The sequence below is a fragment of the Teleopsis dalmanni genome, chromosome 2 (genome assembly GCF_002237135.1).
Source record: "Teleopsis dalmanni isolate 2A chromosome 2, ASM223713v2, whole genome shotgun sequence".
NCBI classification, from domain to species: Eukaryota; Metazoa; Arthropoda; class Insecta; order Diptera; family Diopsidae; genus Teleopsis; species Teleopsis dalmanni.
The window spans coordinates 1,678,715-1,692,708 of record NC_051847.1 but is presented as its reverse complement, the minus strand read 5'-3'; the positions used below and the strand labels follow the sequence as shown (position 1 = coordinate 1,692,708).

Below are 13,994 nucleotides of genomic sequence, written 5' to 3'. Positions count from 1 at the left end.
AAATGAACTGAAAAGCGTTAACGTACAAAACGGAAATTACAATTAAAATAAAAATTAAAAACTAAGTGTAACAAAATAAAACTTTAAATTATCAAAAGGATTTCAAAATATTTGATTTTAATTTTAATTAAAAAACATTTAAAAATTGTAGTGTAAATAAGCAAACATTTCTGGAACGCAAAAGGATTAAGCACCAAGGATAAGTGATATTGAAGTACACTGTGAAAAATTGTGTTTATTAACAATAAAAAAAAAATTGTTGAAATTAGAAAATTTTCCAAAGAGCTTACCTCAAACTATATAAGATGGATTTAAGAAAAATCAACTTATAAACAATATTTACACAAAAAAAAATAAGTTTGATTTTTAATTGTTGAAGTTTCAAAAATAAATATATAATTTAATTACAATTCAAATTACATTGCAAATAATTTAAAAAATTGAAAAACTCTCTAAAGTGATCATTTAAGACTTTTTTGCAATATCTCTTCGCATTCGACACAGCTCAAAGCTGTATAAAATGGTTAAAACGCTATAATTTCCTGAAATTGGTTTAACCCATCGCAACTTCATACACTTCAAAACTAATCAAATTTTAAATTCGTCAAAATTTTGCCTTCATTTGAAAAACTCAAAATGTTGAACATGGAGTCACCGCAAATGTATGATACGGTCCAGTCCCTATCACATTTGGACCTCAAAAAGCAGCCACAACAGGCCATCATAGGCCAAATCACTTTGACAGCCATGTCAAGTGCACAAAATAACAACAACAATGCGAATGGTACACAAAACAACAATACCGATGCGAACAACAACAACACGGGTGTGACTGGTCAGCAACAACAACAAAATTCTGGTCTCGTTGTCAAACAGCACGCAGTGCATCAGTTGCAACACGCAGCAGCTGCACTCAACAACAACAACAACACATCTACGCTGAATGCAAACATGAATAATGTCAACAATTTGCTGCAGAAGCAAATGCTGCAGCAGTACTCGCACTCCGACATCGACGAGCTGACGGCGCAGGAGATCACACTCGATCTGCAACATCTTATCGACGATCAATTCCGTGAGCAGGAAGCATTAGGTATTTTCAGTGATATGGTTGCCAGTCCAGGCGGTCTCACCGCTACACTGCCTCCAAATGGCATGGTCAGTGCTGCAGCGAAAGTGCTGCAACATCATCAGTTACAACAGCAATCTTTGCGTACACAGCAACACAATTACGGTCGTAGTCCCTTGGCCTACATGCCACAGGCTGTACACTCTGGTGCCGCTTATAATAACCATTCGAGTGATGAAAACTCCTCCATTGGTTCAGACTCCTCCACAATCAAAGAAGAACCCATTGATCCTGATTATCGACGTCATTTACAAGAAGCCAATGTGAACAATGCAGCCGCAGCTTTTATCACAAACGGTGGTAGCAACGGGCTATACAATCCATACCAGTCAACAAATGGCAATGGCAATAATACAGGCAATGGCAACAACAACAACAATAACAACAACAATTTTACCACACTCACATCGGCTAATGTGCTCGCACATCACTCAGTTAATCTGCCACATCTCGCAGCGGGTGCACACTTGCTCAAGCACCACAACAAGCAGCTACAGAATCAACGAAAGTCCTCACTGAAGCATGTGGATAAAGGCACCGAAGAGTATCGCAGACGTCGGGAACGCAATAACATAGCAGTACGCAAATCCCGCGAGAAAGCAAAGGTCCGTTCACGTGAGGTGGAGGAACGCGTCAAGTCGCTGTTGAAGGAGAAGGAAGCACTGCTGCGCCAATTGCAGGAGATGACTAACGAATTGCAATTACACAAGCAAATCTACATGCAACTGATGAATCATACGAATCCCGAAGTCAGTCGTGTGTGTCGAAGCTTCCTCAACACAGGTGATCACGGTCTGTAGGTGGCCAATAAGAAATACGAATAAGGAGGCGGAGGCTGTTCAGTTGTGATGCTATGTTGCTTGTGTTGTGCGTGTCGACTTGTTGTTGTAGCGTGTATGTTTGACTGTGTGTGCTAAGCTGAATTTTATTTTCCAAAAACAACACAAAGATTAATATATGTATATTATTAACATTATTTTTGTGGGGGTAGAACGTAAGCTGTATATTTTATTAGTTTAATTTTTGTACTATATTCATATTTTTATCATTACAACATTGATTTCATCAATTCAATAATCCTTACGGGAGGAGTTAAACTCCTCAAATATATTATGCAAATGATAAATGCACTGTAAAAAATAATGTGTAAACCAGCAAACTTGATTGCAGTGAGTTTTGTACACATAACGAACGTCAAGGGCTGACTCACGTTATGTCGTTAAACGAAACTTAACGAAGTTTCTAGTAGTTGACCGATATTCTGCAACGATAAAATATGGGGAACTTTGTTAATCGACATCCAGGAAAACAAAGAAAAGTTATAACGTTTTTGTTTTTACCCAATTTTTAAAAATATTTTACCGCGGTTAACTTAATTGTTTTAAACGAAAATTCTAATTATGTTCATTTGAGAAAAAAAATTCTGTTTCTAAACATAAATTGTACTCAAGTAGAATTTCAACATTACCGAATCGTTTGTATGTTTAAAGTTTATTTTTTCCAAAAATAATATATTCAATTTCATAATGGAGGACTCTCCTTCCCTCATTAAATCCTCATTAAGTTTCGATTTGACAGTATATAACTGATATAACTGATTTTCGATTATCACAATATCACAATATCTCATAAACTCATTAATTTTATATAAAAACATTCAAATCTTGTACTTAATACACTGCAAAAAATTAAGTTATACTTGTAAATTTGTTAAGACTAAGTTTACAAACTCTATTTAAATAATCTAAAGAATGTAAGATAAGCCAAAGAAATGTAATTAAATATTTATGTAGAAAAAATTTATACACTACAAAAAAATGTTGAACAAAATTTAAGAAAAAAAGAAAAAGAAAAATTTGATGTAAAATTGGTGTTTTATTGTATTTATAAAAGTAAATTATTTTAATTGTTTTCCAATCAAAAATTAAGAAAATATTTTTAAAGATATATAATTGCATACACTCGCACAAAATTGTTAGTCAAAGTTGTGCAGCTCCACAGAGCTGAGTTAAGCAAATACTATGCAATATCTACGCTACCTTATATTAAAATAAAATAATTTATAATTTAGCAAAAATGTATGTAAATTATTTTATTGTTGTAAATTTGTTATATATAAAATTATTTATAAATTAAGTTAAAATTTTGTTTTAAGTTGAAATACGAATGTTCTCAGTTAGTTAAATAATATATTATGTGTGAAAAATTTACAAATTAATTTTAGCTATACATATATAAAATGCTTGCAAACTGCTTATAAACATTTAAGGCATTATTAATATTATTTGAAAATATTAAAATTATTCACAAAAAAAATAATTTTATTCTTTAAAAAAACATTAACTTCAAGCTTCATCTTCGCCGCTTTTTTGCATTGTAAATTCATAAATTTTCATTATTTTATACAAAACATTTCATGGTAAATTGTTTAATGTCTGTTAATTTTTTAAGTTTATATGAAAATATCGAAAGTAAAGATTTACATAAAATTCAATAAAAAATTGTATTTTAATAAAATAACACGTTACTTTTTTTTTTGTTATAAAATTTCTATCTGCTGTATCTGCTGTATTTGTTCTAGTAGTACCACCAGAGAGGTTTGAAAATTTTGTTTTCAATATAAAATATTACTAAGGAATTAATAACATTTAAACAACTGATCAGTTCTTAAAATTATTTTTTTACGAACATTTCATTTGAGACATTTTTCAAGATTGTTATTCGTAATGGGAATTGGATCCGGAGTGAAGTGATAGATTTATGTTATATATTGTTTTAAGATATCTTACTTAAATAACTGTGAATTATGCTCTGAATCATCAACTTGTTAAAGTTTTCAATCCATTTTGAGTAAATACGGTATATACAACAGTTATAACATAATCATAACATATTTGCAGATTAGTCTGTAGGGTAACCAATAAAACAACAACATTTTGGCGAAGTTCAATTTTTTTCATTTCCGTGTTTCATCTCTGGAGCATTTTTTTGAGATCTGCGAAAAGGTAGTAATCGCTTGGAGCCAAATCTGGCGAATAGGAAGGTTACGGAAGCAATTCGAAGTGCAATTTTTGTAATTTGACTATGGTATTCAACGGCTTCTGACATCGTCTGTGTTTGTAGGGTCGCATTTTAAGTCAGCAAACTACTTTTCTTCTGTTTGTCTGAAAGAAACAGAGTCCGCGTAGTTCTTATCAAGCCAAGGTTTTGCTGTCAAGGTATTTTTTCTCATTAAAAAGAAATGATAAATTAAGACACGAAACTGCTTTAAGCCAATTGTTCTGAAAATATAATAAGAGGCGTCACAAAAAAAACTGTAACTAAATGAGTAATCGTTTAAATGACACGAAGCTTTGAAGTTATATAGGATGATATATTTAGGAAAAACATATAATTTACATCCAAATTGAAGATAATTGAACATTTTTTGGATAATATATTAATATTCTCTGGAATAAGAATTTTATGTTGGCAGTGTTTACAAAAATTATGTACTCATTAAATCAAATTGAGACATGAAGACACTAAAATCGTGCCATCAAATCATGCTTCTTTATATAACTGAAGATCGTATATTTATTACTCACAGATAAATTTGAAACTGATACTATAAGTGTATTTATTACTTACAGTTATATTTGGAACTGATACTATAAGTAGTTTTCTGGTATTCGATACATTTATTTTAGTATGTATATGTTTATTTTTCTTTCGGGAGGACATCCATTTAGTCCAATTACTGGACCTAAAGTATCAGTGCCCTGATGAATAACTATATATCAATTGTAACATCTGAAAGTACATAATACATACGATTCATGATTAATAAGCGTGGACTCACCATATATGGCTGTACTTTCCTTTGAAAATTGAGATAATCCATACGAATCCGTGAAAGGAACCGAAACCCATGGGAATTTTTATACATATTTACATACATTACCCTCAATGTAGATGTCATTGCTGATGCAAAATTGTTATTAATTAAATAAATAGTGAGCTTTGACAGTGAGTTTCTCATTCAAATAGATTCATTCATTTGGACCACCCTGCATGTACACTCTTCTCTCTTCAAACCAAACTAATTTTCTATGCCAACATTAATATCAGAAAAAAAATTAAATTAAAGAATTCAACTTGACATTTCGGTATCATTTATTTTGCCTCTGAGACATGTAACTAATCAAAATTTTGTCAACAATACCAAAAATAAGACAATAATATTAATAAATAAATAAATAAAACAAATATAAGCCATAGACAAATTTAGACACGCCTTACCATGCATTTTTGGCAGCATTAAAATTGAAAGCGAGCGAAACAGCCGAAAACAAAAAAAAATCCTAAAATGCCACATAAATTTCCCACCCAAAATAAATAAACCTGCACATGCATTGGCGGCGGGACTATTACGGGCACTCGATTTTGTGTATTGTAATTAATGTATTAATTCATAAAAACATCTCACTTTGATGTAAACTATGCAATATTTTTTTTTTTTGTGTAATTGTTAGTGCTTTAGCATTTGTTGTTACTGCATATGTTGTTGTTTTAATTAACATTTAAATAATTAAAAATGTCGTACAATTTCATTTGCATTCGCATTCTCGATTTTGTTGTTGTTGTTTTTATGGTTGTTGTTGTTCTTTTGATTTAGTGGCACTTGCACGTATGCCGCATCTTAGCCGCCATTTTTATTCCTTGTTTTTGATTTCAATTCAAAGCTCATATGTGTTTTTCCTATGGCAATTGTTGTTGTCGTTGTGATGTTGTAGGGAATTTATGATGCTTGCTTTAATGATTAAATGCAGCCTGCTTTTTTGTTGCTAAGTCTCATTATTTATAGCATTTGTTGTTGTTTTTTGTTTCTGATTTTTTTCTGCCACTCCAACTTTTATGCCTTTTTGTTCTGTACGTTGGCGCTTAATTTGACTGTAATTGAGCTAAAATTTTATATCTCATTTAGAATTCATAAGCGGAATGAAAACGATTTAATAATATTTCGAAAAATTGCAGGAGAATATATACATACATATATTTATAGGTAAGAGTATTTAGAAAATGATTTAAACTGTTAAAATATTAGTTAACATTGTTAGCAATATACTTAAAATGTTGTTAGTTATCCGATGGTAGGAACTTGAATTTATTAGTAGATTAATAACAATTCTAAGGCGGTTCAATCAAACAATAACTTAAGAATGTGAAAGGATTTCAGAATAGAATTTACTTCCCTCCTAAAGTAGAAAACTTCATCAAATGCTTCTTCAATTTATTAATCTATTTCAAGATGGAAGATTCATCAACCTCATCTATTATTGAAGAGATAATCCTGATCCTTTATTTGCTTCAGTGACTGTTCCAGATTATTGCCCTTTCGAATAAAAGTTCTAAAATGTGATCATTTTTAAAGTTTTTAGAGTCTTTACAGTTTTTAGAGTAGAAATTCTATTTACCATTGTATTGTATGACATTAATGTGTCGAACGAACTACATTCGAGTGCTTTTTATCATTATATCATTATAATGAGTGATGCACAGATTGTGATTTAACTTCATAGAACGAAGTATTCTATGCAATGTTTTACTTTCAAAAGTAATTACTTTTATTTTTTATTCTATTTTAGAGAATATAAAGTTTTTTACCATCTTATGTTGTTTTATTGAATCTGAGAAAGGTTAGGTTTGGTTGAGAGGGCACGGGTTGATACAATTATCAAAACTTTTTGCTCGAATTTATCTATTAACCATTTTAATGCCCTCTAAGTTACCTGAGAAAGGGGTGATTGTTGTTATCTCCAGGTATTATCCTTTTAAACGACAAGCTATAATTTTATTTGGAACGCTTATTGCCCATTCTGATACTTCCAAACTTACTTGAAAGAGTGCAGTTACACTAATCGTTGTTATCTTCATAAATAATCCTTTTTAAACTATTATCTAGCCTTATGCTAGCGAAAAAACGAAGTCCAATGATATTAAAGCCGCCTTGACTGCAGTCTTGAATAAAAACAAAAAAAAAATTGATGGATTCTAGTTCTTCTTTATCATAGCAATTTTTATATAATCCATTTGCTCGAATTTTAAGGTATCTTTGACTTAACTTTAGTACTACAGTATGTACACGAATTGCAAATTTGCTGAAGCCCAGCAGGTTTTTCGTCTTATTTCTGTATAGTTTAGCTCAAAAGGTAGTTTAGGTTCAAGCAACCTTTTAGATGACAGATTCCGTTCATCAAATATTTGGATTATGTTGGACATTCGCTTAACAAAATCCATAATTGCATTTATAGATTTTTTAAATTTTAAACGTATGTTTACCATAAGTTCAGTATTTATATTGTCTACTTCTATCACTTTATTCTACTTAAAGTTTTAAATAACAAATTCGTTGAAATCAAGTCTCATCCCGCTGAGACAACTCTTCAAGTTAGGAAACAGAGATTAGTTTCCGGAAACTGAATCTTAAAATTGTATTGGATTAGGAAAGAATTTGGATCTTTTCATTAAATTTCATCACGGAGAGGTGGCAAGTTCGCTCATGTTTTTTATGGATGCAGTAATGTTAATAACATTAGTTTGAAATTTAATAATCCTAGTCGAAACTATTTCTTGGTTGCATATCATACTTTTCCTTTTGATTTCGCTTTTTGTTAAATAAGATAGTTTTAGTGGACGTCATAAGCAGATGTAATCTGTCAAATGTCTGTTAGTCTGTCAATCAACTAAACCAATTTTCCAAAGAATAATAAAAAGTAATGTTAATTTACAAAAGACTTGTAAATTATAATTCCTTCTTCTGAAGACACGACTGCGGCTACTAGAAATGTCAGTTTCCAAAATTGACCATGATGAATAAGTAAAAAGCACAGATTAGGCGCGATCACAGAGCTCGAGTAGGCAATTAAACACTTAAGTGATTTAAGTAGAGAAAAAAATATTTATTTTTTTTACTTAAAGACAAAGAATTTCACTTAAGCTGCGGTCAAAGAAAAGCAGGCTCAACCGCTGTAAACCGCTGAGACCCTTTTAACCTACAGCAATGCTTTTAATAGTCTCAAACGGGGAATGAGCAAATATAGAAATTTGAAACTACACTGTCAAAAATAAACAGAAGAAAAAAACAAATGAATAAATGAAAAAATTAATTTTATTTTGTCTAAATACTTTCTGTTGTTGTTGCCCGCCGCTCAATAAGAAACTTTCTTTACACTTCACACCGCACCGTTGTTTGGGTTAGGTATGCGGGTCGCTACTGGTCAATTGCTTGTTAGATTATCCGAAAGCACAATGGGGCCCTTTAACAAGCGTAACAAAAGGGCGACTTCACGCACAAAAGTGATTGATGAAAGCTAATTGCTTAGCGTCTTAGACAAGAAGCGAGCTGCGGGGTATACGAAGAAAGATGCGGCTTAAAGCTTAGTTTTAAATTATTTGAAAAAGTGAAACTGTTCAAGTAAAAATGATTTACTCAGATAAAACTGTAGCTTAAGTGCTAGAGAAACAATCGATGTGGGTGTTGACTGCAACTCCAAAGCGGTAGCTAAGCGGTACAGCACAGCCAAGAAACAACAATTTAATGCTTTGTTAAATAATAATAAATAGCAACCACAATAAAAAACACATATGCTTTACATCAAAAATATGTAATTCAAAACTGAAGTTTTAGTACTTAGTTTAAGCCCAGTTTACAGCTAAGTCTATGCGGACTTAATCACTTCTGTTTGGGCTTATTTCACTTACACTTGTATCGTTTAAGCTTGCATTTCTCTATGTACGGCTTTGCTAGTACTGAAATGAATCACATGACCTAACCATTTCAAGCCTGGCTTAAGGTTAATATTTTTGGATTTATTTCCATTGGTTGATCGGTTGCAGTCGGCAAAAGTGAAAGTCTGCATCACATGTTAATACATCGATAAGATCGTGCTGCGCTTTTTTAACCCTTCGCGCTGCACACGCATTAGTACGAATACGAAGTACAGAGTTTTACCGAAAATTATTTATTTTTCATATTTGTATTTTTGTATACTCGCTCATAGATACTCGTACCTTTACATACTTATATATTTCACATCAAATTTTGGTAAGCAGAGTCTGTCAAACTGACAGCCCGCAGCTTTGTGGCTTTGTTGCGTGAAGTAGATATTTCGAACCGTTTCTTAGGAGCGATTTCAAAGCTCAGTTGCAGCGCGTTTTAAAGGCGTTTTCCGCTGCACCTTTCTGTAGTTGTATAGGAGCTTAAATTGCAGTTGAGGGAGTTCAAAATTGTAGCTTAAAATCTTTATCAAATTCAGCTGCATAGGAGTTCAAAAGTTTAAGGTGTAACTCGAATGTACGTGGTGGCTTAAGCTTCTTCACTCATGCTAAGAATGAGAAAAAAATAATTACTGTTTGGTATAGCACGTGTTTTAAGAAGAGAATGATTTTATAGTTGCGTAGTTGAAATACAAATGAAATGAAAAATTACGATAAAAGAAATAATTCTTTAAGTATAATATATCATACATTACGTTTTTCTCTTTTCGTCTTCCCTTAAACCCCAGTGAAACGCAAAGTCTCTAGAACTTGTATTAAGTATATTTTATTTGGATTTGACCTACTATAGTCGTTCGTTGTATAATATGCGGATACAAGTTCGCATAAATAACTGAACATCTAACATTTGATTCTTCGATCTCAGTTTTTGCATCTGATGGGTTTGTTACTTTACACAATTTTGCGATAATATTCACTCCGGCGACTGTATTTTAAAAATCAATCTCAGTCAGTTATAGACCAAAAGTTGAGTGCGAAACTAAATGTTGTGATGCATTTCCTACCTACACACTCGAAGTAAGTATAAACGAAGTTTTATGTTAATGCTTACTTGGCCTGATCCCGAAATATTATTAAGTGCACCAAACTTAGATAAACTACGAATCACATAAGATATATTAACCTTTTTTTTTAAACGTTGACAATAGAACAATTATTTTGCTTCCCGACTATGATAAAGCTAAAGCAGCCATAAAGCGGTTCACAACTAACAAATCTGTAGGCACTGATGGTCTACCAGTTGAGTTGTTTAAAGTTGATGGCGTCATATGATCAGATAAATACATTCTCAACGGCTCGAATTTAAATATATTTCGTCCAACTTACAAAACAGGTCATCCTGCAACTTCCGTCGATCATCTCGGAATCAATTTTTTATGTATAGTATTTGAAGTTCTGTCAAATGTACCATGTGAAAGAATTAAGCTAATTGTTAACCAATCGATTGAATCTTCTCTGTGTGGTTTCAAATCTGACCAGATATTCACAGGACGTCAAATTCTGCAGAAAAGTCAAGAAACATGAAGTATCTATTTGTCGATTTCAAAACTGCTTTTGACACTACGTTTAGAAGCACTTTTAATAATGCTATGTCTGAATTTGATATCGTAGCAAATCTTATACGGCTCGTTAGAATTGGGAAAAGCCTCTCCGAGCCGTTCGATGCCAAACAAGGAGACGCCCTGTTTTTTGAGTAAACCGATGGTAGACTACACAGTCACGCTTTTCCCAACTCAGAAAAATAAATCATTTTCTATGAACAATTAAATATCGTTATCATCTTGAGTTGGTCTCAATTGTTCACAACTTTGAAGTTGTGAACGAGTATATTATATACCACAAGACGTCAGCTTAGATATGTAATGAAAACTCACTGTTGACAATAGATGTAACTTTGGGTTATTGAGAAACAAAGCTTTCTCTCGACAAACAAAAACCTTCTTTTACAAGTCTCTTATCAAGCCTGTCTGCTGAATTGCAGACAGGTTAGTTATTATTGAATAATAACTTACAAATGATGAGAAGAAATAAGGAGCATTCAAGAGCAAAATACTTTGAAAGATATATGCTAAGATCATAGATCCATTACCATAGGCGTAGATAACGAATATCGAATTAGATACAAAGATCTGCTATATGAGCTCATCTGCAATATTGACATCGTTAAGCGCATAAAAATGTAGCGGCTTCTTTGGCTTGGTACCAATGTCGTACGAATGAATAAAAGTTTCTCGGCCAGTACTCAGTATAGGTTTGTGGGAAATGCGTTAAAGAACGTCTTCGGTTCGCATCTATAATGGCCAGCAAAGTAAATACTATATATTCCAGTTTTTTTTTGCAATTTGATATATGTTTTTTCCGTTTTTGAATTACGGCAGTGAAACATGGCATTCAAAAATCAGAGTCGTCTTAAAAATCAATAAATACTTTCGACCTTTAATCGACATCTAGAGTTGATCTTTTTTTATTTTCTTAATAAGTTTTCTTAAGGATGTCGGGTACATTTAGTAGGTGGTTTTGTTTTCATTTGAAAAGTGAAAATCAATATATTATAATGAAACTATCAAGCGGTACGTGCATAGTATACTTAAAAAGTGATCAAATAGTAGAAAGACTACATATTTTCTACGCATAGTTCGTAGAGATTGTTACACTTAAAATTTACCTTTAAAATTTTATTAAAAACAATAAAAAAAACAAAATCAAAAAGTAATCCATTCAAATGCATTTTGAAAAAAAATTACTACCCAAAGTGCACGGTTTCTAGTCGAGGCTCCAAAAAAGCAGATGTAACCGAACGATCGGAAAAAATTTTACAACAAAAGAAATAAAAACCAAACGTTTTATAGGCCAAAATAATAAATTCGTCAAATCACGACCAAAACATCTTAACTTGGTCAGCGTATGAAAGCGAAAACTAACAGCGGTTTCGTTACGTAACCAACCTAAATAAACGGCAACAAAGAGTAAATGAAAATAAACACAACAACCAAACAGCACAACAACCAAACAGCAAAACAACCAAACAACCAAACAGACAAACAGCCAAACAATCAAACAATCGAACAATCGACGAAGAAAATAGTTATTTTTTCTTTCTTCGAACCAAAAGAAATACCAAAAGAAAATAGTCAAAAGGCTTAAAGACACGAGAAAAAATCGCTTTGTCTTGCGGTTAACAAAAAATAAAAGTTTTCAAAAAACAACGAACAATAAAAAAAGTGAAAAATTGGAGTAAAACTGAAAATAGAAAAAAAAAAATAGGTAACACGATCGCATAATAATTCGCGGTTTAATGCGTTTTTTATAAGTTGGCAGCACTAAAATATAAAATGGCTCGTAGCGCTCAAAGCGCTCGAATGGCATCGATGCATATGCGCGCGCGCAGCAACTCGCGGGCCGAAATAAAGTTTGGCAGTTAGAAAGACTGCCTGGCGGGGTGAGTAGCGAAGAGTAGAGAAGAAATATTACTTAATTTATGCTAAAAATGCATAAACTATGAGGCAATCCAGTATTTCTGTGCTGTTTTTACTTTCAAGTGAGCTCAAGTGTTGGAAATTTGCATAGAATCGAAAAAGAGTGCAGAAGAAGCGGGAAATCTGCTTTGCTGTAAAGTTGGAAAACACGTGAAGTTGCTAAAGTCTTTACCACTTCATCCAAAATCTTTTCTAATTTCTTCTTTTTTGAAACTAAAAAGTTTAAATTGATCATCATATCGAAAAGTACAATATAGCAGAAAAATCTACTATATTATGTCCACAATAGTTTGTACTTTCTGCAGGATTACTGGATCCAGATAGACTATTCAGAAACCTTGCTATTCCTTTTCTTTAAACCTTAAAAATGTTTCCACTGAATTATTCTAAACCATTTTTTGTATGTCTTTTTTCGTTTTTTTAGCGCTGTTAAATAGCACTTTTAGTATAGAATATGTATACATAGAGGCCTTCTGTTCAAGCCTAACTGGACATTTAACCATTTGCTTAAATATTTCTGTAAAATTCTACACTTTGTCTTCAGTAATTTGAAATTCTATGTGAGAATGAAAGTACATGCAATCCAATCTACATAAAAATCTTGCTTATCTGGTGGCCTTAGACAATATTCAATATGTACTTATGAGGTCCGACGAGTTAAACCAGAGCAACAGCAAAAATTCAGAACAATAAATGGGACTGGATAAGGTACTCTATTAGAATACCAAGTAGTAATATTGCTCTAGAGATTTTACTGAAGTCGAACATTTAAGATTTTAGGCATCCCAATGCGTCGGGCATAATTTGGAAGTGAACTAATTAGTATAAAAACTTAAGCTCACTTTAGATAAACCCAGTTAAGCGATCGTCTTTTAGAAGTTTCTAATAGTGTTAAATTGATCCACAAAAATTGAAGAAAAAATTGAATGGATGATGTTGCCAATTACCAGAGTAAATAGAACTCTGGTAACTGGTAATTGTAATTGTAAATAATTGTAAATTTACTATTTTAGAGAAATATAAATATAAAATTCAATTATTTTATGATCACAGATATGACTTGCTGTATAATAGGACAATTGTGATATGCGTTTAGACGTCACTAGTTCTCTTGTGGTGTGATGTTCAGGAACAATTTAATATCTTGAAGTAAAAGTGTATTTCAATTTTTGTTCAACCATAGTGACTTATCGATGGTTAGATACTCTATACCAAAGGCTCACAACATTTGTTACAACATTCCATTTGAAAAAAATCATTGGAATCCGATCATTTATGTCAAATAAATCGCGATTGCTTTTAGCTAAAGGAACGAGTTATTAACCGGCAAGGATTTTTAAACAAATTTATAAAGTACATATGAATTCCGTTACTTGGGTTAGTAAATTTTATTCAATAAATTCAATCCACTAATTACCGACATTTCACATTCAAGCAACGAATATCGGGTTTTGCGCAAAAATTTTACGCTTTAGACTCAAGGCAGCCCGGAGGCTAATTAACATTTGTAACAACTTGAGATATTTTCCTAAAAATTTTTAAAAAAAATTTAATTTTTTAATTATGTTTGG

The 13,994-nt window shown here is 32.1% G+C and overlaps 1 protein-coding gene across 1 annotated transcript; it reads left to right on the top strand.

Annotated features, from left to right (window-relative positions):
• Positions 1 to 372: 372 nt before the first annotated feature.
• LOC119684595 (CCAAT/enhancer-binding protein-like) lies at positions 373 to 2,126 on the top strand. The gene has a single exon (XM_038098668.1). It carries the CDS (start codon positions 637 to 639, stop codon positions 1,927 to 1,929), a length of 1,293 nt encoding a protein of 430 aa, XP_037954596.1. The 5' UTR covers positions 373 to 636; the 3' UTR covers positions 1,930 to 2,126.
• The last annotated feature ends 11,868 nt before the right edge of the window (positions 2,127 to 13,994 follow it).

Bases quoted from the DNA above. Each gene is read 5' to 3' on its own strand.
- LOC119684595 (XM_038098668.1), top strand. From the start codon at position 637: ATGTTGAACATGGAGTCACCGCAAATGTATGATACGGTCCAGTCCCTA.